General features: G+C 49.6%; 1 protein-coding gene across 2 annotated transcripts; it reads left to right on the plus strand.

The window, feature by feature from the left end:
* Positions 1-674: 674 nt before the first annotated feature.
* On the plus strand, positions 675-26,749 carry SLC30A7 (solute carrier family 30 member 7). Of its 2 annotated transcripts, XM_076071797.1 has the most exons (12): positions 675-980; positions 2,722-2,901; positions 4,015-4,116; positions 10,667-10,780; positions 11,046-11,133; positions 11,569-11,692; positions 12,908-12,994; positions 14,581-14,637; positions 15,344-15,479; positions 18,949-19,039; positions 21,465-21,614; positions 22,156-26,749. In XM_076071797.1, exons 1-12 carry the CDS (start codon positions 745-747, stop codon positions 22,201-22,203), a joined length of 1,413 nt encoding a protein of 470 aa, XP_075927912.1. In that variant the 5' UTR covers positions 675-744; the 3' UTR covers positions 22,204-26,749. The 2 variants fall into 2 exon arrangements, with proteins under 2 accessions (XP_075927912.1, XP_032821811.2); XM_032965920.2 differs by lacking the exon at positions 675-980 and having other exon boundaries at positions 2,715-2,901.
* Positions 26,750-27,577: the final 828 nt, after the last annotated feature.

Raw genomic sequence — 27,577 nt, forward strand, 5'->3', positions numbered from 1 at the left:
TCCTCCGGCTGGGACCTAGGGGAGGCTATCTGACCCACCGCTGGCCCGGTGGGTCCTGACCACTGGATACGCCGAGCCGTAGCCCTCAGAAGGGCTGGAAGGTTGGTCCAGGGTCCGAGCTAGTCTTCAGCCCGGGCTTCGGTCTTCGTGTAGGGACAGAACTCCCCGAGCTCTGCGTGGTCACCCTTCCTATACCTGTTTGTGGCCAGGTACAACCAATCCCACATTCCCACCTGGAACTGTCTGATTGGTTCTCCCCAAACTGTGGCTACGATCCACTTCACCTCGTCTGACCCCAACCGTTATGTACACCGAGGTAACGCTGCACTGCCCCCCTTGATACCTGGTGGCAATGCAGGTTACCGAACAGTGCGTAGTTAACACCTCTACACATCTAACACTAAGCGATTGTCCGCATTGTTTCCACAAACTAATTGTTTAATACATAAAAGTATAATGATAGTCAACACCAACCTGTCATTGTCTTTATTTCAGCCCTTCATTGCCTATTATAAAGCTGTATTTGTGTCGCACCCTGCAACCAGGGCCGTCCATACAGGGGTGGGGGGTGTGGGGCCTGGGGCAACTCACAGTGCCCCCCCCCCCACGCCTTGAAACTAAACCGGAAGTGTTACATCTTACACTGTGACGTACAAGCGCTGGGCCCCCCAAAATTCGGTGCCCAGGCAGTCGCCCCAATTCGCCGTACTCTTCTGCAGCCATTAAGAGTCGCTGACATTCACAATGTCGACTTTTGAACCGTTAAAATTGAATCCTGAGGCAGAATCCCAACAATTCTATGAAACAATGGATATATACAAATCCCTTTTGTCAATCCACGTCGCATCATCACATGGCATGTATTTACAAAGGCCACCCACAATGCTCGGCTGGATGAAGGTTTCCCCGTGTTATTGTGCGGGTCGTGAGGAGCTGGCTCGTGCAGGTGGGATTCGAGCCACTACCGGATGGCTAAGCAGGTATCGCAAAGCTTTGATGGAATTCGGAATTTTGTTATTAACGCTATACCTGAATTGTGATCATTGGGCCAAAATAATCCATTGCGAGGTGAATTCTGCTGTTGGTTTGGGCTACACGACTGCAACAGGGCCACCCATAAATTTTGATTTAAAGCTTTCGTGACTGCAGTAATTCATATTAGCTCTTTCGGTAAAGTCACGTTGAAGGGAAACAATAAAATATATAAAACAATAAAAAATTATCACGACGTTTCGACCATAACACACACGGTCGTCATCAGGTGTGTCGGTTTGCATAAATGTATTTATTTTTAAACGGTGTATTTATTTGTTTATAATAAAAAAACGTCAGCGCCACGCGCAGCGATTTGGCAGTTTATTTAGATGGCCTAGTCCTTTTCTAAACAAATAAATACACCGTTTAAAAATAAATACATTTATGCAAACCGACACACCTGATGACGACCGTTTGTGTTATTGTCGAAACGTCGTGAGAATTTTTATTGTTTTATATATATTTGATTTTATTGTTTCCCTTCAACGTTACTTTACCGAAAGAGCTAAGAATAGGGCCACCCATAATTCAGGCAACATTGTATAGTATTTTCATACACATTTACAAATCATGCAGGCAACATAGTATCTTCATAAACATTTATTTGCCAATACTGTACATGTTTTATTTAAGAGTTTGTCTCTTACTCAGCTGAAAGGTAACTTCATAGTAGCACGGTTGGTTACATACGGTGCGATAGAAGTTCAACATATATATGGCAATTTTAAAGTTTCATCTGTAAATTCTAATCAGGCCCCATGGTGTAAGTGCAATCTCCAAATCGTATCCGCTATATCTGACCTATGTGCTATGAAAAAGGGCCATTACCCGAAACGTCGCCAGCCGTAGGCGGGGATCAAGCTGCACGAAAATACAACCATGGATGTTTATGCATTGCCCTCTTACTCATAACATCGCCGACAGTATATATAAAAAAACGTGCATGCAAATCGGACTGTTTAAAGTCGGCTTTTAAAACAAATCACACTTTTAAAAAACCAGCGATACTGGTTTCACATACATAAAACATGTTTTACACATCCTATCAGCCACACTGTTCTGGCCGTGCATACTCAGCAGCATTCAACAATAAAATGATTTTGGGTTAGATCGCGTAAATATAAATCCGTCGTTTAAACCCGCCACCACCCGACACGTTAAATCAGTTCATCACTGTACAGGTTTCGGCATTCCGTGTCTCATCAGCATCGTCCCGTGAGTGCGTGGTGGGGGCTTCCACAAACACCGGCGAACACCGCGCGGGATCGGCGGCTGATGGCCTTAATCTAAGTTGTCTTGTGGTTGTTGTTATTTGACTTGCATCCCACTGGGATTTTTGCACACAGCGTTGGTGTACGGTGCTATTTCAGGAATATTTTGATATTTTTTTCCTGTATTTTCTGTTTGCACAGTCACATAATCACTTTAAGATGTTTTCTTGTTCATGTTTTTTGTTTGTTGCGGTTGCACCCGATTCAAGAGCCGAATGGCTCACAGGGCTATACCAAATCAATGAACTATGGAACTATGAACCTCCACTCGCCCACAGCGACACCGCCCGGCGAGCCACCACCACGCTGCCGCCACGTGGCCGCCGGCGGCCGGTCACGTGGCGCGCCCGCGGATTATTTATTTATTTGTGGGCGCGCGTGACGCCTAAATAATTAAATAACCGCGGCTTCGTAGGCGGAAGTGGCTGCGGCATCCCGGAAGTGTCGCGCCGCACGTGTCGTCGATCTGCCCCCCCCACGGCGGCGGCAGGCGACAGGCGGCAGGCGACATGCTGCTGCTGCCCGTGTCGGTGCGGGACGGAGACGCGAAGCCTCGGCGGGCCCGGCTCGCTCACCGCCTCGCCGGCTGGTTCCGGTGAGGGGGCTCGGCGCGGCGCTCCGGACGGGCGGGCGGGCGGGCGACTCGGCTGGGCCCGCGCCTGTGGGGGGCCTCCCCCACGCCCCGGCCGGCCGGCCGGCTGCGTCTCGCTTGGTCCCTCCGCTGGTGGCCGCGCCCAGGCCGAGTTGGGACGGCGGCGAACTGTGGGAGTTGTGTGAATGGGTTGTTGTGTGTGGGGTTCCTGTGGTGTGTGTGCGGTGTGTTTGTGGTTCGTGTGACGTGTGGGGTGTTTGTGGTGTGTGTGTGAGAGGTGTTGTTCTTGTGACGTGTGGGGTTATTGTAATGTGTGGTGTGTATGGACGTGTGAGGTGTTTGACGTTAGTGTGAGTAGTGTTTGAACGTGTTTGGGTTTGGTGTGTGTGAGCTGTGTACGGGTGGTTGTGTCCGTGTCCGTCGTGTTTGACGTTGTGGTTCGCGCGTCCTGTCCTGTCGATGTGATTGTGGGATTCTTGTGGCGTGTGTGTGGGTCGTGCAAGGCTCTAAGTTTTGTTGAGTTTTAATTGTGTATGACGTTTGGATGTGTCGTGCGTGCTTGTTGTGAATGTGGAAAGGGGAAGATACAAAGCGAGGTGCAGAAAGTGATAGTGACACAACAATAATAACAGTCCTGTATGTACGGCTTGTGTAACGCCTTTCATAAAATCTTAAGACGTAGGTAACGCAACCAAGAGACCCCCCGTTGCACTACGAGCATCTTGGTGGCTGTGTCCGCCTGCTTAAGAGCAACCGAGCGCTTGGTTGTTCAAGGTGGTTGTTGTTTGTGTTGTTGTTGTTGTTTTGATGCGACCCCCACCACGCGCCTATTCACGTTGCCATTATCTGTCTTTAACACGTGACCAATATTCATACTAGAGGGTTTTTCTGGGGTTAAATGTTGTGGATTCACCCCTCAACGCACCGGTGGGCTGAAGTAGCCCCTATTTGGCGTCTTGTTTACGTGACAAATCCCTTACTAATTGGCCGTGTCGGGTGGTGGAGGGTTTCGACACATTTATACTTACGCGATCTAACTTTAAAAAAAAAACCTCTTACGAATGTTCTGGGGTATCCACCAATGCTCGCTCTGTGCCCCCCCCCTCACCCCAACAGGTCCATTCTCGCGGACCAAATCTCCCGCAACCTGTTCTTCTTTCTCCTGCTCAATCTCTCCTTCGCGTTCGTTGAGCTCCTCTACGGGATATGGAGCAACAGGTACGACTGTGTTGTGATGCACCGCAGAAGGGGGGGCGACCGAACGTGTTGCGACATACGCGCCCGGCTCGCCGGATGTGAGACACCGCAGACCGCTGCTGTGGTGTCGTTGTGTTCGCGGCTTGGCCTCGGTGTGCCAGGGTGCGGGAGGTGGATGGGGAGTTGGAACAATTCGTCTCTTGTTTAGTACGACGCCAGTTTGGCAAAACACTGCTGGATGAAAGCCCCCCCCCCAAGCCTTGTCTGCCGTGTGAGGCTTTGTTTTTTTTTTTAAACCATACTTCACCACGCTGGTACGTGCAGGTCTGTGAAAGCGGCGTTTGGCAGGATCTAGTCAGATATAACTTGCCACCCATTGTTAGCTTAGGTTAGGATTTAAACTCGTATCGCTGTGTGATTGTTGTGCATTCTTTAACCAGTGCCAAGGGTGGGATTGGTCGGTTCAGATATCGCTTCAGCCGTGGCTGGGAATCGAACTTGGATTGTTAAGTTTAAAACGCAGTTCGCTCACCATTGCACCACCGCTCCATCCACGATGTATTGATTAATGTATATTTTGTGAGCTCACGATACCTGTGTGTGCATTAATCCAGCAATGCTGGATTAGAAGTTCAACATGCATCTTGCGCGTGATGAGTCCGGTACAAAAAACAATACCAATTCGTGTATTGAAACGCCATGCTGATTTGTAACAATTTATAGAATTGCAGGGGCAGCGAGTGAGTGCTTTGTAAACACTGGCGTTGAGCCCACGACCCCACGCCGTGCCACGTTGCCGACAGCTGGTCGCAGGTTCAAGCTTCGCATCACTGGGAGGCATTGCACTGGGGACTGGGTTTACAACCATTCACTCACTCCACGCCGTGCAATTTCATCATCGTTTTTGTGTCTCCCACGCTCTGTCCTCTTCTTTGCCTGCCACTCGGTAAATATTCTCTCCAACTGGATATTATCTCTGCCCAATTTTATTATTCGTCAATACGAAGTCGAGGTAGTGAAAGCGTTACTCTGAGACGCATTATTGAATACGTGTATCATGAGTATTAGATTCAATTTGAGGCCATACATTGAACTGTCTCATTTGTACTGACTAACCATTGCGTTTGTACGGACGATATACCGTCATGAGTCGTTACATCCCTCGCACATGCCCATTTAATCTTTGAGGTGTAAATATCTAAAATCAGTCCCAATTCACTCCGAGCAAGTGATGCGCCATTGCATTATGAACACATACCCCATTGGTGTAGCTCATTTGACAAACTCTTCATATATAAATCACCTCTTGCATATCTCCTATCTACAAATGTATTTTTCAGTCACTTAGACCGAAATCCCAATGTTGCCATGGTTTATTGGCCAGCACACTTAGACGATCAATCCAGAGGTCACCGGTTCAACCTCCTGGCACAGCAGTTGAAGCCATGGGCAACTTTCATGCAATGCCCCTGCCCACCGATCAACATACATTCATACACCACAGGCGATCGGTAGGTCGTGTGTGGTAAGGGAAAAGTGTGGGTACTCCTACCTTTTCCAAGACGACTGTCCAGTGTGGAAGAGGAGGCAAAATACCCTCCAGCAGGGCTCTCTAGAGCTCCGTCTACCGGAGGGCCTTCCGCTAGCATTGGCGAGAGCAAGAATTTCAGGGCTACACCTTGACCCTCTTTACTCGAAAAAGTCATTGTGCAGTCCTGCAAACATCTGAAGGGTATTTGGGCAACTCTTCCACGCTTGTCAGATGTTTAGGCAAGCAAATCCTCATCACTGTCACATTTTGAACCTAATTAGGGTCTGGCCTGTTTATTTTATGTAATTTAAGTTTCACCGTTGCTGCGGTTAGGGTCAGCCAGTGACGTCAACTAAACCAATTTTCAGAGAGATTATGCCTTGATTAGGTGTGTGCTTGGGGCACAAACTTGTGCCGCCCAAGGCCAAACACGGCATGTTGTAATCATGTGGGATTGTTGTGGTCGATAAAAGCAGAGCTTAATTAAACACTAATTACAGCTTTACAGTGGAACTGGTTTGATGGGCTGGCTGCATGGCTGGTGTGTTTCCACATGGAGGAATGTGGAATGGATAGTTGCAGCGTGAGAAATCATCCTGAGATGATGTAGTTTAAGTAGAGAGCCCTTAACAACCAACGAATGGCCAGATAAAATCCAGCCATATGTATTGTTCTACGTATGACTGTTTAATGCAGGCTTGATGCAGTAGTTTGCCAGCTTGCTATGATTCATCCAGATAAGAGGAATTGGTTCAGCCAGCTATCTGGTTGCAGCTCTGTTGATGTTTTTTTTAAAAACTTTCCCATAATCTTCCTCCTTTTGGTGAATACTGTACAGAAATGGCATTTTATTCCATCATTTATATGAAGAAGTTTGTGCAGCTGCCCATTGGTGGCTGTTGAGAATTATCAAACTGTGTTTTTCATTATAACGTAGACATGACAGTTCCCCTGACAGCATTGACAAGAGTAAAATAATGTGCGCCAGTGTTGTAACATATATCCCAGTCGTGAGCATCTCCCATAATTCTCAAAGCAGACAAAGTTGTCATGCAGCGACGATTGCAAAACAAATTAACCTCATTGAGATATCGCATGAATGAATACATTCTTTAGGATCACACAATGTTGCGGTCGCCTGGAATTCAAATGTAGCGGCTCGTGTTTTCGAATTGCAATACAGTATCACAATACTTGTCACAACACAACACACCTTTATTTTGACGTATCGTCAACATGCGACCCGCGTGTCAAGTTGCAGTTTTATGTTCCCTGTCCCGTGAGCTGAGTTTGTGCCGTCGGTCCCCTCCCGAGAGACGGGCCGGCCCCCATAGCGTGCGACAACGTGTTGAACACGCGTTGAACACGGCGCTTTCACAGTCGAACCGCAAGGTGCCCGCGCGCGTTACGGCCTTCTGTGCTCACGACCGACAGAATTTGTCCCGGCGGCGTGGCCCACTTAGGACGCGCTGCTGTAGCGCCGTTAATATTGCGACAGATCCACCGCGGTGTTGCGGGCTCTGCTTTGGACCATTTTACCGCGTGCTCTCGAGTGCGTTTTAAACGGCGCTCGGAGGCCTCCCTCGAGTGGAAGGCGGCGCGTGGGGTAATTACGGCGTCCAATGATGCCGTCGGCTTTAAATTTGCGCAAATTGCTCTGACACCCCCCTTCATCGATGTAATGTTCGTATTGTGCAGTTTGGAGCGTCTGCTTAATGTTGCCTTGTGTTGACATGTTGTCTTCGGCATTCTCTACGCGTTTGCCCTCCTTTTTGTTTGTCAGATTGAGACCTTTTGCATCGTCTATCATTTGATAATGCATTACATTAGCTTGAGCCTTGAATTGTGGTACACTTGGAACACTGGCATGCACAGAGGTCACGTGCGTTTGGGAGTGAAGCAAGAGCTTTGAGATGCAGAATGTGACCACAGTGCTGAGTGATGTTGAAGTCCAGCAGGAGCAGCCCATGATGGTAAAGTTTATAACTTTCCCGCACTGTTGTTTATCGCTCATGAATGTTAGCAAATCCTTCTTTTGTTGGTATGGTGGGGGGAAAAATCACAACTTCCAAATTGATTACAAAAAATCAGCTTGGATAATCTAGAAATACATTGGCAGCATGCGGTGATGAGGGAGACTTTCGCCGGATTCCTACGGAGTCTGTTTGTTACTTCGTTTTTTGAGCATTGGAATTGGTGTAAACATACAACCCTGTTGAGTTGTGAGTTGGCACGGAGGTGGTTGGCCAGGAAGGGAGTTCAAAAACCCATCGGGAAAACTTTGAGCATTATCCTCTCGTATGCCAGTGTCCACCCCTTTTTATTTGAATTTACCAAACATTCCATTGCAGGAACCTCTTAAAAGTAATTGGCTACATTGACACTGTGGGATAAACACATGGCAATATTATTAAAATTAAATTTTTAGGTAAAATTGATAAAAGATCCGATGGAAACCTTGGAGTAAAATATTACTTTGACAAACACGAAAACACGATTATTATGTTGATATTCACGTAGAAGGGAAACAATACAATTTTATTGTTTGCCTTCTACATGACTTTACCGAAAGAACCAAGAATATCAATTCCTGCAGTCACGAAAGCTTTAAATCAAAATATAATGTTGATGTCATGTTGCCCCATTGCAGTTGCTAGTCAGCATATGCTCCAGGACCTGGCTTGTGTTTGTGGCATTTGCTGTGGATTTAGCCAACGAAACTACGGCATCCAAAGTGAGCTTGCTTAGACAGATTTATTTGTGGTGTTTTCAAAATGTTTTCAAAATGTGAAGCCTAAAAAAGTCTGCGTCTGCCAGTGAAGTAAGCGCTTGGGCAGTGCTTGTTTCCGTGGGTTGTCCTGAGCCAATAAAGACTTTTGAAAACTGACCCTAAGAACTCATCTGCATAAAGACCTGTCCAAATTAATGTAAAAAAGTCTGTAAAACACGATTACCAAATATAGGAAAATATTTTGGCACGAAACGGGTGTTAACTTAGTAGTACAGTGAGGGGAAAATGTATTTGATCCCCTGCTGATTTTGTACGTTTGCCCACTGACAAATAAATGATCAGTCTATAATTTTAATGGTAGGTTTATTTGGACAGTGAGAGACAGAATAACAACAACAAAATCCAGAAAAACGCGTGTCAAAAATGTTAAAATTGATTTGCATTTTAATGAGGGAAATAAGTATTTAACCCCCTCTCAATCAGAAAGGTTTCTGGCTCTCAGGTGTCTTTTCTACAGGTAACGAGCTGAGATTAGGAGCACACTCTTAAAGGGAGTGCTCCTAATCTCAGCTTGTTACCTGTATAAAAGACACCTGTCCACAGAAGCAATCAATCAATCAGATTCCAAACTCTCCACCATGGCCAAGACCAAAGAGCTCTCCAAGGATGTCAGGGACAAGATTGTAGACCTGCACAAGGCTGGAATGGGCTACAAGACCATTGCCAAGCAGCTTGGTGAGAAGGTGACAACATCTTCTTTGGTTCTTTCGGTAGAGTCACGTAGAATGAGAATAAAATACGTGACTTTACCGAAAGAACCAAAGAAGATGAATCCTTGCAGTCACGAAAGCTTTAAATCGAAAGGTGACAACAGTTGGTGCGATTATTCGCAAATGGAAGAAACACAAAAGAACTGTCAATCTCCCTCGGCCTGGGGCTCCATGCAAGATCTCACCTCGTGGAGTTGCAATGATCATGAGAACGGGGAGGAATCAGCCCAGAACTACACGGGAGGATCTTGTCAATGATTTCAAGGCAGCTGGGACCATAGTCACCAAGAAAACAATTGGTGGTAACACACTACGCCGTGAAGGACTGAAATCCTGCAGCGCCCGCAAGGTTCCCCTGCTCAAGAAAGCACATATACATGCCTGTCTGAAGTTTGCCAATGAACATCTGAATGATTCAGAGGACTACTTGGTGAAAGTGTTGTGGTCAGATGAGACCAAAATAGAGCTCTTTGGCATCAACTCAACTCGCTGTGTTTGGAGGAGGAGGAATGCTGCCGATGACCCCAAGAACACCAACCCCACCGTCAAACATGGAGGTGGAAACATTATGCTTTGGGGGTGTTTTTCTGCTCAGGGGACAGGACAACTTCACTGCATCAAAGGGACGATGGACGGGGCCATGTACCGTCAAATCTTGGGTGAGAACCTCCTTCCCTCAGCTAGGGCATTGAAAATAGGTCGTGTATGGGTATTCCAGCATGACAATGACCCACAACACACGGCCAAGGCAACAAAGGAGTGGCTCAAGAAGAAGCACATTAAGGTCCTGGAGTGGCCTAGCCAGTCTCCAGACCTTAATCCCATAGAAAATCTGTGGAGGGAGCTGAAGGTTCGAGTTTTCAAACGTCAGCCTCGAAACCTTAATGACTTGGAGAAGATCTGCAAAGAGGAGTGGGACAAAATCCCTCCTGAGATGTGTGCAAACCTGGTGGCCAACTACATGAAACGTCTGACCTCTGTGATTGCCAACAAGGGTTTTGCAACCAAGTACTAAGTCATGTTTTGCAGAGGGGTCAAATACTTGTTTCCCTCATTAAAATGCAAATCAATTTATAACATTTTGACATGCGTTTTTCTGGATTTTTTTGTTGTTATTCTGTCTCTCACTGTTCAAATATACCTACTATTAAAATTATAGACTCATCATTTCTTTGTCAGTGGGCAAACGTACAAAATCAGCAGGGGATCAAATACTTCTTTCCCTCACTGTAACTCAAGATATCACGGAGATGCCAGGGGGCTTAAGATAATTTATCAAAGTTCTAGGTCTAGTGCATCTTTAGAATGAGCAGCTGGGATGAAAAACAGGGCGACCCCTGCATCCTGCCACGCACGCAGCCAAATAATCCGAGACCTTTACCTGAAGGCCACCGCGTAGTCGGCAACTGTGCCAATCCCCGCTCTTTCATCCAAGTGACACCGACATCCGGACGTCCCCGGAGGCTCGGTGTGTGCGTTTACGTCTTTCCCGTGTGCGCCCACGCCCCTTCCCCCCCTTCCTTCCCTTCCCCCAACCAGCCTGGGGCTCATCTCGGACTCGTTCCACATGTTCTTCGACTGCACGGCCCTGCTGGCGGGGCTGGCGGCGTCCGTCATCTCGCGGTGGCACTCCAACGACGCCTTCTCCTATGGGTACGCCGGCCGCCAGGGCGCCCGCGAGCAGCCTCAAGCGTGAAAGTGCCACCCGTGACGCCTTCCCCTACCCTTAGCCGTAGCACTGATCTCAACCACGAGCAAGGCCCCAGCTCTTCTGTTCACACCCGCGATTTTATAACTATTACTCCTATCTGTACCCTCAACACCACAGCCCGAGCTCTACACGTAGCCGTGAACTCGCCGGTGCAATCGCAACTCTCGCTCTAAGCCGCCGTGTGTTCTGTGTCCGCCCCGTTTGCAGGTACGTCAGGGCAGAAGTGATGGCTGGCTTTGTCAACGGCCTCTTTCTGATCTTCACAGCTTTCTTCATATTCTCCGAGGGCATTGAGGTAAGCGCTTTGTTGGGGGCGTGACGATGCGTCGGATCGTTGGTGGTCCTTGTGCTCGCGATGCATCTGTGTCGTGTCTGTGAGAATCTCATTTTTACTTTCCATTTGTATGTGCGCTGCACGTAATCCAACAGCCATTATCTGGTCTGGTTTTGACATTGTTGGGCTCGCCAGCAGATTACTGCTTGTTATATATTTTCAAAAAAGTTACATTTGTAGGATACGTTGGGCTCTTTCTGCCCTTTAGAGTAGATTCGTGTGATCCAGAACGTTCTTTCACCATATTCTGGGGGTCTTTCGGTAAAGCCACGTAGATGGAAAAATAATACAAATATCACAACGTTTCGATCGCAACGCAAGCAATCGTCTGCGGTCGGGAATCGTTGCCGGCGTTCATTTTGAGATTCCCTCCCCCTCCCCCGCCGGCTCCGGCAGCGAGCCGTAGAACCGCCGGAGGTTCACCACGACCGCCTCCTCACCGTCTCCGTGCTGGGTTTCTTCGTCAACCTCGTCGGAATCTTCGCGTTCCAGCACGGCGGGCACGGCCACTCCCACGGAGGTGCGTGGTGGAGCCCCCCGCGCCCGCACGGCCGTGTCCACACGTCCGTTCGCTTTCGATTCTTTCTGTCGAGTTTTGCGCGAAACGCTGTGACGGGCGGGGTTGCCGACGGAGTGGTGACGGAGAGAAGGCGCCCGTGAGGACGGTGATCACCGTGGGCGGGGGGGAGCAGGGAGGTTCGGGAGTCGGAGGGCGGTGCCGTGAGACGGGGATGAATGGTGACGCTGTCGAGAGGATTTTGTCTTTTGTCATTGTGACGATTGGCACCCAACTAAAAACCTGGGTCTGCTGGCTCCACGTGGAAACTCTCAGCCGCGGCAACTTATACGCTGCAGCCACCTTTTCCACAAATGGAAAATAAAAGTTGCCCTGGTGCAAGTTCGGCGAACCCGCACAATCGCCGGAGCGCATCGTGACCTCGTGTCCACTGCGAGCGCCCCCGAGACCAGCCACTGGATTTACAAGCTGGACATTGAGCTGTAGTTATTGTTAACAAGACCCAGTGGATCGTACGGGATTACTGCATTGACTAAAGCCTTTTGCGGAGTGCAGGCTTTCTGCCATGGAATGAGACGCCAGGCGATTGAACTGGGTGTTGAACCCATCGGCCGATGCCTGGCGTGGCTGCCGTATTTGGGGCAAGCAGCGAGCGAGTGGCTGCTGCTGCTGTGTTTTTTCTGCGATCCAGCAGGTGACGGTACAGGAAGTAGGTCGCCAGCTCAGCGGAGGTTTAGTACGTCGTGTTGCTTGCAACTGTTTTCTCTGGGTACTCCCAGTTTCCTCCCATAAACAAATTAGCCAAAGAGAAATTGGAAAAACGTTGGTTTGCTTTTCTAATGTTAATTACTTTTCAAGATGCCACATTCCATGGAGTTGTTCGAATATTCTTTTCACGTTTTTTGCGTAGTTTTTTTTTACATTGGTGTTTATTATTTTACATTCAGCTCTCATTAATCCCAGGTCCTCCCTCGGTCCCGATGAGCTCTTGAACTTGTTGTAAAGGTCATGTAGTCATCAACGATCCTCCTGAAAGAGTCTTGAGATTCGTTTGTAGCTTCACTAGGAAACTAAGGGCTGTGCTCACAACGGGCATCCGAAGTTGTGATGCTCGATGGAGGTTCTTGGCGCTAATGTTTTGTTGACAGAACTGAATAATGGCGACAGACCCGGTGGTGGGTGTTGATAATGTCCGTGTCGTTTCTCTGCTCCGTAAAGGACACGGGCACAGCCACGCGCAGCACAACGGCGACAAGCATTCGCACGGCCACTCGCACGGCCAAGGCTCGTGCCACGGCCACCACGGTGAGTCGGGGCTTCGCGGCAACTCCGCCGCTTCCTTGAACTCTCGCGCAGCCGTTTACTCGATGGGGGATGCCGACGATCCCTTGCCTTGAAGTTTTGGGATCTGCGTTGCCCCTGCTGCTGCCGCCCGCTTGGCCCGCCACTGGAGCTCGCCGACCACGCGGTTCCTGTGTCGTAGTTCCCCTCGTGATCAGTTGGCACGCAGCGCAAATTCCACGTCTCGCTACGCTCGCGTGAAATGTTCGCATTGAGAATCGACTCTGCACGTCTCTCGCGACAGATGGGCCCTCGCGAGCGGAAATTCAGAGAGCGTGCCCGGTGTGGAATGTGGAAATGGCAACCAGATTGTGGGAACGCAAACCAGCTGAAGCCATTCTCTAGCTAATCTCGACCTAAGACTTATCTGAGGTTGCCATACGCAAGAGCGTGATGCTTCATTCGGTGTCCTTCCTGCTATTACGCTTGCTCACATTTTATTTCTGCTCCGTGCCTGTTTCTTGATGCTACCACCATCATTGGTGTCTTCGTGGGAGGTCACTTCCCCATTCTCGCACATCCGATTACATTGGTTGGCTACGTACGGTGCAAAAGAAGTTCAACGTACATACATATCTTCCTCTTCTCTGGGTCTGGAAAATCTTTTTCTGTGTGTATTTAAATTCCTCTGTTTAAATAACAAGTCCTGGCCACTTTTCTATCTTAGTTTGTTTGGCATGCGGTATATGACTTAATTCAATAGAGCGCGTATGCTTTAAGCCTTGGTCCGTAATCTTGTCAGTTGTTTACTTTGTATTTCAGCACTGCTTTATAGAGTATACGAAAGCAGATTGTAACGTTTTGGGTACGAACAACAGAGCCACGGCTGCCTGACCTGGTCACGACTCTAAAGCCCAGCAGGGGCCGGTCCCACTCGGCGCTTGGATGGGTGACCTCCCGCTTGTAGCACAGCAGTGTTTACCTGCGCATGACGTATACGATGCTCGGTGACATTTACATTCCAACCCCGAATCTTGCAGCGGCTTATTTTTTTTGTCACGCCTGACATTATACGATGCCTAACCCTAACGCCTGTCTGGAAAATACGTAATTTTACCATTTGTAACTATTTAAAACGAGCTTATTTATAATCGTCTTCGAGCCCAGTTCCCACAACGTCGTGGGTGAACGCCCACTGCCAGAGCAACGCACGGACAGCACACGCTGTGCTACTTAAAAAAAAACTACTTGCTACTTTTTTATCTTGCTAGGTACGGCCCACTGAGCTTTATAACTCTTTTTCAGAAGCGAACTGGCTACAAATGTTAACTCAACTAAGTGGCTTATCACGTGGAAATTTATAACAGCAAAATACTCTAAGTGCATGTTTCTAAATGTGGAGGTTAAAACCGGAGGACGCGGAGAAAAATCCATGCCACCACGGGGAGAAGATGCAAACTGCAATTATACAGGCGTCAGGGTTGGGATCGAACCCACGACCTGGTGCATACCAGGCAAGGCAGATAATATCTCGCCACCGCGCTGGTGCGGTCAGCTGTGCAGCACAACCGCGTTCGTCGACAGTCGTGTAACGCGTTGGTCTGTCGCAGGTCATGAAGAGGAGGAGCCGTCCATCTCCACTGGCTCCAATAAGCAGATCCTGCAGGGTACGTGTGGCGGTGGTGGCCTCGGCCCGAGGCTTCACCCTGGACACCACCAGAGGGCGCACGCGCACCGCTGTGCTCGTGTCCACGTGTGGGCGGTGGGGTTAGTGGTGACGTCACAGTGGTTCACGCCCTGCTGCTACGAACCCGGCTGGCTTCGGTGGTAATTGGAATCAGAATCTCTCCCTGGGCCTCCCCGAGGTCAACCCGGCCATAATTGAGTATGTGGTGCTTTGTGTAAACATCAGCACTGGGGAGACGAATGTGTCCGGGAGTGGTGCTGGCCACACCACTGTGTTGTGCGCCGCACACACCTTTTTAAAGTGCTGACAGCACTGGCCCCAACAGTCTGTAGGCTGTATCGGGGGATCTGTGGTATGTGTGTGTGATTACGTGTGTGTGGGGAGCGATGGTGTAGTGGTTAGCGCGCTGCGCTACAAACCCAGCGGCCCAAGTTCGATTCCCGTTCACGGCCAACACCAGTAATAATTATCTGAACCGGTCCTGGGCCTTCACTAGATCGACTCGGCCTCAAATTATAATCCGATGCGGTGTGTAAACATCGCCACTAGAGAGACAAAAGCAGCCGGGCGCGGTGCTGGCTACCCACCTCCTCTTGTGCCGTGTCCGCCTTCATAGGTGCTCCTCACTAACAGCACTTGCCCCAACAATCTGTTAATTCTATACGGGGGATCTTTGTGTTTTGCAGGTGTGTTCCTGCATATTGTGGCGGACACTGTGGGCAGCATCGGGGTGATCATCTCCACGCTGCTGATGCAGAACTACGGCCTCATGATCGCCGACCCCATCTGCTCCATGATCATCGCCGCACTCATCTGCGTCAGGTGCCGCCCCCACGCCCTCCCACCCCTATTGCTCTTCGCCTCCTCGGAGTTCGCCAGTCTGCCCGACCCTGCAGAGCAGAGCAGATGCGCCATTGTTCAGTCAACTGCACCCCCTGTTGGGTGTGGCGTGGGGAGTTAATCTGTGCTTCTGTCAAGCAGCATCACATTAATGCGCTCCACGTTCTGACTCCTAATCCTGGGCTGCTATCGGAGCTTGAGCCAAGATCTTGTGTGTGCAATGAGGTGATGCTGTCAGTTCAATCGCCAACTTGTAAATTATCCTATGCAAGAAGTACATTTTACCGAGTAATTATCGCCAGTGATGCTGCCTTGTCACCCCGTGACCGCGCTAATGTTGTCTGCATGTAGTTCACCCATCGTCACCGCCCTGCTCAGCATCATGCACCACACGTTTAAGGTTTTGGCCGGTTACTTCGTTCTAGCCCTTGAGTGACATCGCTGTGGTGGCACAGGTAAGAGACGTCTAGAGCACCCCTGGCGCTCCGTGTTACTAAATTCCCCGTTGGGAACTTACTAAACGAGCTTGTGTTTGTAAGTCTCGTGCCGAGTACGAGACTGGACCCCCCCACCCTGATGTGGCTCCTCGGCCTTGTGGATGACTTTCCCACCGGTGTCCGTGACGGTGTGATATCCCGTCACAGGCGTCGCATTCCGCTCCAACCCGGTCCCAATGTCGCCGTGCTTCCCTGGAGAAGGTGCATCCCGTGACGCCGCGTGGCGCGTTGCTGCCCGGTGTTTCCCCCGTAGGCTCGGATCGGAACGATGTTCTGGTCTCGATGGCTGACGCTTGGCTTCCCGATGGCGCCATGTGTACCCCGGCGTTGCCTGCACGATTCTCTTTTACGGGGCTACGGTCGAAGCCGTCGGCGTTCTGTACCCAACAGTTGTTAGATTTTGGTTTTGGTGCGGCTACTGCTTGTGGGTGACCCCGTAGACCACGAGCGATGGAAATGTGCACGTTTAATTAACCGAATGGTTTTCACTGCCGGCACCGTGCGTTTGATTCTGCGTACACCTGCTTGTATTGCTTAAGATATTGGGAGCAATATCTTTGTATTTGCCCCCTTCATTATGCACGACGGTCGTCTCCCTACCATTGCTGGTAAACATTTAGCGCGGGTTTGTTTCCACGATGCGGCACAAGCGCGTATGCAAACGATCGAACGTCGCTTCGCGAACCAGGAGGGGAGCGGTGGTGCAGCGGTTAGTTCACCGCACTATGAACCCGGCCACCCGAGTTGAATTCCCGGTCACAGCCGACATCTGTGGCGAGTGACATCTGTGGACCGATGGCGAGCTCCCCCTTTCACCACCCCGCACCGACCAGCGTGGTGAAGTATGGTCAAATAATGGCCATGAACTCTACACCGGTGAGAGCCTCTTAAACGTCATTGTCTCCTGTAGACTGGAAACCAAGGGAATGTGATGGTCGAGGGAAGGTGGTTTATATTTACATGGCCTCGTACTGTCATGGTCGGTGCCCAAGTTGACACTTGCCAACCTTGGTGTGCATAGCTTGGTTTCGCGCTGCAGTATAACATGGAAATTATTTCTTGACCTTTAAACACCGTTCCGAATTTACATTGAAACATATCCCCCAAAGTAAGCTGCTGCTGCTGCTGCGTGGCAATACAAGGCAGCTCTGCCGTCAAATTATTTCTGGAAAGGAAAAGCGTTTTAACAAGCTTATGCTGTTTATTTAAAAGTCGTTTTTTTTGGGAAATAAAAAGTGAATGTTATTGCGCCAGCTGCTGAGAGAACGGACCGAGTGACTCACAGGGAGGGTGTGGGACAAGCCACCGTGACGTTGAAGGTTTTACCACAATTCAAATCTCTCGGCATGAACCTGTGAAAATCACGGAAGGAACTTGCAGTGAACAAGAACTCATTTGTGCTATTTCGTGGTCTACTGTATTGCTGCAAACTGGACGCCCAAACACGGTTCATGGGCGATCGCTCAGCTGGCCCCAGCAGACTTAACGTTTGACACTGGCCTTAAAAAGAAAAGGTGGATGATGCGACGTTTCGGGCAATGGGCCTTCTTCACGGCACACAGTGAGGGGACCGAGACGTGGATTGCCCACCTCCCCCCCCACCTCTTGTGCTGCCTGAAACGTCATGTATTATTTACTCGTTATTTTAAAGACCACAGTGTTATTGATTAATGCGTTGAGAGTTTTTTGAAGTTGTGACTAGCCAGTGGTGCACAAGCAAATGCAGTGTCACCAAGCAATTTGAGCTGGCGGTTGTCGGTATTTTTCACACTGGTACGCCGCTCTGCTAGTTTTTTGCTCATGCTGTTACGGCCCTCCGGTTGTGTTTTCTGCTGCCTTTTGACTCCCCTTGCTGGCTTTGACGTCTGCGATGGTCATGGTTTGAGATCTTCGTCGTCGTGGCCTGCTATCATGGTCAGAATAATAACGTTTACGCCATCAAGATATCGACCTCAGGACTTTTGCCAAGGTCAACTCCTCCCAGTGACGTCCTGGGCAGGAGCCGTCCCACTTTGCCGGCCCCTGCCCAGGACACCGGCGTGCCCAGCGGTGGCGGTGGCAGGTGGTGGTTTACCGGGGCTCGTGGGAGCGCACTGCAGCGGCCGCTCCACCCTCGCGTGCCTGTGGTGATTCACCCGTGGTCGTCGTGTGCGAGTGTGTGAGAAACTCCCGCTGCGGTCGAAGCCGGTGCACGCGACCACCGCCGCTTTCCTCGAAAGAGCGTGGAGCTTTGTTGACGACGGCACGGCGAGCGCAGAGCGAGCGTGGCCCGCGGCCTCCTCCGCACCTCGCCCACGCTCGGCCGACGCGCCCTCCATCAAAACTACACTCGGTTTATTTATACATTTGATTTTATCAGCATTGTGCACACACTACAATCTTTTTAACTTCTTCTGCTGCTGCTGCTTGTATTCCTGTTGTGCTGTTGGCTTCGTGCCGTACATCGCGCAAGGCATTTATCAACTTGGAAGCAATTCAGATTTTTGCTTTCAGTTCCTGGCACATTGTTGTTGGAACGTTGCTGGATATTTATTTATTTCTGGATCGTCCTGGCAAAAAGTGAGGGTTGTGGGTGGCACTGCCATTGGGATCAAACTCTCGTGCCCCTGCCCAGCGGCGTCGCCACTGAGTGGCGCGGGTGGGGCGGGGGGGGGGCCCTGAGGGGGGCTCTGAGGGGGGGGTCTGAGGGGGCCCCTCCCCTTGCGCCAGGGCCACGCCAGCCGCTCCGCGCCTCTGCCGGTGCCCCTCGTAGACTGGGGCGCTGCTGAAACGAGCGAGTTCCTCGTGCTGCATTCCATCGTCGCCGCTGGTGTTGGCCGGCGTGGTTAGCGGTGACCTCTCCACACTGCAGTGTTTCACTGTCAAACTTGGTAGCAAATAGCCCTCGGCAGTCTCAACAGAATAACAGGCGGACGTACCACTGTTTTACTTGTGTGTGTGTGTACGTGTTGCAGTGTCATTCCTCTCCTGCGAGATTCAATCGGCATCTTGATGCAAAGAACGCCGCCCAGCCTGGAGCCTGTGCTGCCTCAGTGCTACCAGAGGGTAAGACCCCCCCCCCCACTCCGCTTGCTCCTCCACCACTACGGCCGCCCCTCCTCCTCCCACCTGCACCCACGAGCGCCTCTCGCTCTCCTCCGCCCCCACGCCGTAACCTCTTCATCAGTTCCCTACGCTTGAGATGCGCTTCAAGTCCCCAGCTGGAACCGAGGAGGAACATCGTTTATCACGCCCGTGTGTTCGCGGTGGCGGCTGAACGCTTCGACGTTCGCTCTGCGATCCGCCAGTCGAGCACGCGCGTGACCGTGCGTGACCGTGCGTGCGTGACCGTGCGTGACCGTGCGTGCGTGACCGTGCGTGACCGTGCGTGCGTGACCGCGCGTGACCGCGCGTGACCGCGCGTGCGTGACCGCGCGTGCGTGACCGCGCGTGCGTGACCGCGCGTGCGTGACCGCGCGTGCGTGAGCGTGTAAGCCTACGTTGCTCCCAGCCACTGAGAATCTCCAGCTGGGCAAACGGTGTCCGCTGGCGCAGAGAAGATATCAAACATAAGTCTCTAAGCTTCAAAGACTTTTCCTGCTAATAAAGTATTAAAGCTTTCATGACTACATAAAATTACTCATTGGTTTTTTCGGTAAATACAGTTGGAGGGGGGGAGGGGCCAGAGCGAGAGCGGCAGCTCAAACACGCACATCTTACACATACAAAACGGCAGCTCAAAAAAGGACCACCTCTTGTGGTCCTTTTCTACATACGTGACTTTACCGAAAAAACCAATGAGTAATTTTATGCATCTTCTTTGGTTCTTTTGGTAAAGTCACGTAGAATGAGAATAAAATAATACATTTATTTGATCAATTTATTTTATCAATTTATTATTTTATTCTCATTCTACGTGACTTTACCGAAAGAACCAAAGAAGATGAATCCTTGCAGTCACGAAAGCTTTAAATCGAAATGTAATTTTATGCAGTCACGAAAGCTTTAATACTTTATTATCACACTTCTACGGGGAAGTTACTGTTGTAATTGTGTAAGATGTGCCCTTTTTGAGCTGCCGTTTTGTATTTACAAGAGGTGGTCATTTTTTGAGCTACCGTTTTGTATTTACAAGAGGTGGTCCTTTTTTGAGCTTCCGTTTTGTATGTGTAAGATGTGCGTGTTTGAGCTGCCGCTCTCGCTCTGGCCCCTCCCCCCCTCCAACCGCATTTCCTATTTAAGCTTCTGTTCATCCCTCCGCCCCCCCCCCTCTCTCTCTGCCTCCCTGTCCGCCTTTCCTCCCTCCTTACCTCTTGGTGGACTTGTATATGTATTTCTACTGACCGTGTACCTCGTATTTTTTATTTTATCTATGCTGGTATGTGCAATCCAAAGGTTGAACACGAAATTTAACACTCTTCTGAAATTCGTGGTCCGCCAGGAAGTGTCTAACTGTGTTGTTGGCCTGTCTGGATGTGCTTCACATGTTTTTTCAGGTTTGTTGAATTCTCGTCTCTCATCTTCTCGTTGTATTTACCTCCGTGATTTGTTCTTGACACCTGATGAAGATCGCTTGCGTTGTGATCGAAACGTCGTGATTGTTTTTTGTTTTAATATAATTTTATTGTATTTCTACATACGTGACTTTACCGAAAAAACCAATGAGTAATTTTCCTGCTGTTGGCACGTCCCTTGACCTGCTGCATATTCAGGAAGTCAGGAGAACACTTCATTTGCCGATGACTGACAAACATAATATCGGCTGACGAAGCGGCGCGGTGGTGAGCATGCACCGCGCTCCGAACCCCGGCCACATGAGTTTGGCCCCCAGCAGTAGCTGACATGGGTGGCGAGCAGTGACTGAACCAACGTCAATTTCTAACCTGGTTACTCGGCACGAAGAGTGTCCATTAGGATGGCACACTGTAAAATAATTATTTTTTGAGCACCCTCATTCATGCCCTGGACATCTCGGAGCGCTTTACACCCGACAGGCAACTTGCATCTCATCTCAAACATTCAAAGAGCTATCCCAGTGGCCGCTGTCCCCGTGTGGCAGATGGTGACTCAGCACCTGGCCTGCAAGTGGGCATTAGTCTGCAGTAGGGGGCGCTATTTGCAGCTCTGTGTTATCCCCATTGAGTAATTTGTTATGATTGTACACGTGACCATGTGTGTGTGGGGAGCGGGGTAATGCAACGATTAGCGCAATGCGCCACAAACCCTGCAACCTGGGTTCGATTCCCGCTCACGGCCAACACTAGTGACGATTATTCGAACCAGTCCTGGGCCTCTCCTAGGTCGACTCGGCCTCTAATATAGAGTACCTGGTTTGATGTGTAAACACCGCCACTGGGGAGACGAAGGTCACCGAGCGTGGTGCTGGCCACTCGCCCCCTCGTGTGCCATTCCGGCCTTCACAGGTGCTTGCTATCAGCACTTGCCCCAACAGTCTGTTAAAGGTTATGCGGGGGATCTTTGTGTGGTGCAGGTGCAGCAGCTGCAAGGCGTGTACAGCATCACCGAGCCTCACTTCTGGACGCTGTGCAGCGACGTGTTCGTTGGCACCGTCAAGCTCCACGTGGCGCCGGACGCCAACGCCAGGTGGCTGCTGAGCCAGACTCACAGCATCTTCACGCAGGTGCGCTCGCTCACTCATTCACTCACTCGCTCGCTCACTCGCTCACCTGACTGCACCACGGCTCCTGCGTGAATGTGGCCGGAGTAAATCCAGGTGCTCAACGGAAACAGAACTACAATAAAACCCAATCCTTATTATGAAAAGTTACCTCGACACATTCGTCAATAACACTGCCCTTAAGAGGAAAAAATATCTAATAGGGCACTTAACGCAATGACCCTTCTCTGCTTTGTTGGACAGGGCCATTGCCATAAACCGTGCTGGGAATCAAACTCGGATCTCACGGTTGATGGCGCAGCCCGATAACCGAGGCGCAGCTGCACGTGTAAACTCGCGAATTGCCGTGTGGTTGACTTGTTTGTGTTTGTGTGTGCGCGTGTGTGTGTGCACGTGTGTGTGTGCACGTGTGTGTGTGCACGTGTGTGTGTGCACGTGTGTGTGCGTGTGCGCGCGCGCGTATGCGCGTGTGTGTGCGTGTGTGTGTGTGCGCGCGTGTGTGTGTGTGTGTGCGCGCGTGTGTGTGTGTGTGCGTGTGTTCCAGGCTGGAGTGAGGCAGCTCTACGTACAAATCGACTTTGCTGCCGTCTAGGCCTTAATTCTCATCCGCAAAGCAGCGGCTGCCCCCTTTTTAAATACCAAGGGACCAGAATTCATTTCTTTTAAATAATTTTTGTTGCGTCTTATTGATTGAACATGTTTAACCCTGTGCCATGAATCTTAAAATATATAAATATATTTAAAGACCATAAATGCATGGTGTTATTTATACACCAGTTGTACATTGTCTTTTTATGTGGGACGCAGGGAATTACTTGGGACCTTATTTGCATTAATTTATATTGCTCCTAATGACTGTGGGGTGATAACGGTGGGACAGCGGTTAGCACAATGACCTATGAACTCAGCAACACGAGTTAAAGTCCGTGCTATGCTGTGTGTCCTAGAAACGTGCTGCCGAGCGTCGATTTTGTTGGCGTAGTCAAAGTGCCGATTTAGTTGAGACCGTCTTGCTTTCATGACCGATGCTGTGGCCTGTCTTTGCATCCCACGCAGGGCATGGCAAGGTGACGATGCCGGCCGGTCATCTCATTCAGCCAGACGCATAATTACCTTCTGAATGTGTTTATTTAACAACCTGTGTTTTAAATCGGTCATGAATTTACAGCAAGGAAAGCGGACTCTTGATTGTTTATAGTTTCGTGTTCAGATTAATGATTTTTATGTTATTTACAAAAGCAGTAAAGAGAAACTAGTTTTAAGAGTCCTGCGACCTGTCATATCTGCATCTCGCTGCGTTTGTGTCTGTGCTGCGTACCCGGGAATCACGTTTCTGCCTGCAAATGCAGCCAGTTGTTGTCCTGGTCTTCCGATGACGGTGTCCCTTCTCTCAAGGCCTGTGGGGGGTGCACACACGTGGCGGTTTTGCCAAACACACCTTGGCTTGGCGACATTGCCAAGGCTTTCAACAAGAACATTCTTGTTCTTTTGCCGAGTTGCGACCGAGCCATCTAGGGCCTTGAGAAGGCATTGACTGGAGCAGTGCTGAACTTTTACACCAATTTTTTTAAGCAATAAAAAACGAAACCACCCCCATCATTGCAGTGAAGATCTGGCTCGGGGAAACTTCCAAATGTTCCCACTCCACTTGCAACTGCTAGGGACCTGACTCGTGACAAACTCATGTTGACGAGTTGTCTTAATAGAAACACCGGCGTGGATTTTGATTGGCTCTGTCTTGCGTTCTTGTCTGTGCCAGATACACGGTGCACGTTAAACTGACCCACGTGTGTGTTCGCGCTAGGGCTGAGAGAAGGAAGCGGTGTCTCTTGAAGCTAGGATACACAGGACGTAAGGGCCCTGAATGGATGAGCCCTCAATGTGAACAGGGAGGCTGGAATATCCGAGTTGCACCCTAAGGCGTTTTGAAACGTGTTTTCTGGATCCTTGTGGCGTCGCGATGTTCGGGCGTGCTCGCAACGCGCTGCAGCGTTTCTCTCGCAGCCTTGATGTCGCCACAGAGCTTGCGTGCAGCCTACAGCGGGGGCCATCCGCACGCCAATTAAAGTGTCCGGTGCTGCACGCAGACCAAGAAGAGGATTTAATGCGACCGCCTGACCAATAAAGACTGGCGCAGCAGTCGCGTGATCGCGTTAAAGAAAATTTAAAATCAAAATAAAGTTGCGTAGGGAAAGGGGGAGGAAAATGGTGTTACGCACTTTTGAATATGGTGCCGATGTCATTTTCAAACGCTTAGAATGCACCGAAACTTTGGACTTCAAAAGCTTAGCAGAATTGAGCCTTGATAGTGTTTTGATCTCTGACCACCATACTCAATAGCAGGTGTTGTTGGCTACATTGTTGAAAAAGGCAGTTTAGAACCAAATCCATTGTTTACAGTACTGTGCTCCCAACAGCTATGGCTCCTTGCCTTCAACCTTCAGTGACCGGCAAGGTGAAGTATGGTCACATAACTCTCGCTACCCACATGGAGTGTGTAGGCCCTCGTCCCGCAGTGAAGTTAACAAAAGGGCTGTACTTGTAGAGTGCAAGTAATCCTAAGAGTGCTTTGTACAGAAAGCAATACTTGATCGTTTGTCTTCGCTTTTCGGACATGAGCACCGTGCCAGTCACGTGGGCTTGATCCGAGGCCAGTCCTCGATGGGAAGGTCGTGCTGATTGTACTACGTTGAACTTCTTTCACATCGTACGTAGCCAATCGTGCTGATCGGAGGAATGCGTTTTCTCGCTTGATGTGTTTGCGGTAACAGCGTGGCTACAAAACGCTGCTCTTTAGCCACTTGTAAGGAGGGGAGTTGGGGCGGGGGGGGGGCTTGATAAACCCATTCGACCTCGTCCACCGGAACCCTGTTCCAGTCTAAAAGTGTTTACCGAACGGGCCTTAACCGCACAGCGAGCTGCCCGCGTGGCTGCTGCCTGAGCTGCAGCGGAATCTGCCGTGAGACACCGGGATGGAGAAGACGTTTTGCGACACGTGGTGGTCTCGAGGATAAATGTTGGTTACTTTATTGAATGCGTTCTCTGTTGCTGGACCGCTGTGAGATCCGCGTACTGTGCCCTGCAAAGATTCTCGAGAGGAGCGTGGCGTTACTCTTGGCATTTGTTTGTTTGCAGCCCGGTGTAACATAGGGGAAGGACTTTAAATTACAATGCCATCGCTCGTACAATCCATATCTGGTTTTGAAACGTAAAACATTAAATCTCAACTCATTCATTTGTTAGGGTTTTTATTCGTGGCCCAGGGAAGTGGAATTGGAGATGGTGTGGGACCACGCTGCGACTGGCAGTGGTGTGGAGTGTTTGTGTGTAAAACCATGACCCTTGATCTCGGCCTTCCACAGAGACACGATGGACTTGTCGTTTTAACAGAGTTCTCGGTGGAACGATCATTTTTGTTGTTTGAGCGCGTCTCGGTGCACACTTGCAAACCTACACCATTCTTGGTGTATTTTACTGTCCTTGTTTACAAAATATTGTATTTTATTGGGCACAAGTACACATTTACATAAACTAACGCGAGAGGGAGATCTGCGTGTAAACCATCAAAAAAAATGAAATGTGAAGATTTTGTCATTTTAAACCTTTTTTTTCTTTAAAAAAAATCAAGATGTCAGCACTTTGCGTCCTTATTAAACATGTTGGAACGTTTTCAACTGTCCGATTGCTGTGCGTTCTTAAGCCGCCGGTACATCCTGAACGTTGCTCATTTTATAAGTTCGTACGTGGCACGCAAAGTGTCGTTGAAGTGACGATCTGTGGAGTGACGCGTGAATTGCGGTGTCGTCATTGCTGCAGTGGGAACGAGAGAGGACGCGGCACAGCCAATCCACTGCAGGTATTTGAGATGCCACGTGGTGATGCTGGACGGAATACGCCGCCGCAAAGATTTGAGTGCAGTGCGCGTCTCGTCAGCTGTCTCTCTCGCGAAGTGTTTTCGTCTCAAGCGATGTAAACATTTCTCGAGCCGATTGGCTGTGTTGCTTGCAGACCAACGGTGCTGGCTGCCTGTAGCGAAATGAGGCCTTCGTGACCACTCGATTCACGTTATCGCGAAATGTTATCTCTACATTCCATTGTTGCATCTGCTTATTGTAGGTAAACTGAAAGTGAAGTCGTTAGAAATCGGGGAAAGAACTTCCTGTTTACGTGACAAACATTACTAATTGGCTGTGTCGGGTGGTGGCGGGTTTAACGACACCACATTTATATTAACGCGATCTCACCCAAACAAACCTCTTATGAACCTCCTCTTGTTAGTTTGGCAGACCCTCGCCTCGGAACGATACGCCACTGAGTTGCTGCTGCTGCTGTGACTTGAATCGGTGTCTTTCTTCAAGACGAACACATTTCTTGCGGGGCTCCTCGGCGCAGTTTGTTCACTGTCTCCGTGTATTTCTTGAGATCTGAAAGAAAAAAAAATCCTTCACTTTTAAAAAGGGACAAATTAAGTACGTGGGCCACATTTAGCTCGCTACGATGTCCATGCAGTCATTGGTGAGAGAGCATCGCTCGAGAACCTGGCTTCTTCACCTGAAGATTGTGACCCAGAGGCTGAACCCATGCGCGTTCCCTGGTGCTGAATTTGCTCAATTTCCAAATAGTTTTGTAAGGTAGCCAGCCATTCGTGAACGTGCCTTCTTACCAGATTACTTTTGTGCCCCTGGCTACCGTGCGGCCGGCAACAAACTTGTGACAATCTAGTTGAGCGACTGCACCTTGTGTCGGTGGCGGACCAAATCCGACATTGCGACGTCGCACACGGTGGACTTTATGGAAAAATCGTGACCCCCCCCCGCCTCCTTCAGTGGTGGATCCAAAGGGGTGGGAGGGGTGTAATGGGGGCGATCTTTAAGCCCCTCGAGACCCTGACGTTTTATTTTATTGAGAATTATCGAAGAAAATGTTGAATCTTTATTTTTCATGAATGTCGAGCCCTATTTAAAGGGCTTAATTTTGGGACCGCTCTCTCTGTGGAAGTTTCTCAATCCAACCTCTGATTTTTATGTAAATACCGTTTGCCAAATCTCTTTTTTTTTCTTTTAAAGAGTGTGTAACTCGTCGGTCCTTAGGCTAACAGTGAGTGTGTAAAACAATATAATAAACCCACGTGAAGCCACCACTGCTGTTGCTGTTTCTGTTACTTCCCTTTGCGGGTCAAGGGCACGTTGAGAGTGGGGCTGTGGAAGGCCACTTTCCAACTCCTGGGCACTTCGCGGCGAGCTATCGATTGTCTCCAGTAATGGAGTGCTGCTTTGAGGCAAAACGGCCTTTAAAAAGACAGACGTTTTCAATAATTTATTTTAAGTGCAGCGGTTCCACGCGGCTTAAGAGTTTGTTGGGGTCAGATGTTGGCTGGGTGGCGTGGGGACACGAATCCAAAGTCTTGCACGGGAACACTGAGCCACGATTGGCTGACAGCCTGCATATGAATCCAAAGCTTGCACCCAAGATCATATAAATAGTATTGTTCGTGTGTGGTAGGGTTGATTCTGTGTAAACCGATTCAGATAGCTGAGGGTAATTAACTCATTTGCTAGCAAGGCTAAGCTTTTCATGGTTTAGTTAGGATAGTCAATAACTACTACGAGTGAGAGAGTGTTTCTGCTCACACAAGGTCTGGGACAGCACTCATCGTTAGTGTTAACCAGCGGTGAAAGTTCCACATTCCTATAGCAGGACCCAAACGATATATAGTAGTACATGGAATAACCACTACAGAATTCCAAAGTTGTGCCTGTGTCATTGGCCACACGTGGATGGTGATGGGCCAGGTGTAGTTGTGCGTTCATCCGATGGGACTACGATCCATTGGTTGTCCAATGGACCCTTGGAACGGCAGTGTTGTCGTTTGGGTCTCTCCACGACGGTGGCACTGGGGTCGCTGAGGTTGACAGCTCCCTTGGTTTACGTCGATTTACACCCAGAAACTCCCGAGGAGTCGTCAC

This window comes from Petromyzon marinus, chromosome 35 (assembly GCF_048934315.1).
Source record: "Petromyzon marinus isolate PM22_M1 ecotype Great Lakes invasive population chromosome 35, UKy_Petmar_22M1.pri1.0, whole genome shotgun sequence".
Taxonomy (NCBI): domain Eukaryota; kingdom Metazoa; phylum Chordata; class Hyperoartia; order Petromyzontiformes; family Petromyzontidae; genus Petromyzon; species Petromyzon marinus.

Excerpts from the sequence above, each read along its gene's own strand:
- SLC30A7 (XM_076071797.1), top strand. The coding sequence starts at position 745 with ATGTCGACTTTTGAACCGTTAAAATTGAATCCTGAGGCAGAATCCCAA. Across the intron at positions 11,134-11,568 it reads TATTCTCCGAGGGCATTGAG|CGAGCCGTAGAACCGCCGGA; the intron begins GTAAGCGCTTTG and ends CGGCTCCGGCAG. Across the intron at positions 19,040-21,464 it reads TGCCTCAGTGCTACCAGAGG|GTGCAGCAGCTGCAAGGCGT; the intron begins GTAAGACCCCCC and ends TGTGTGGTGCAG.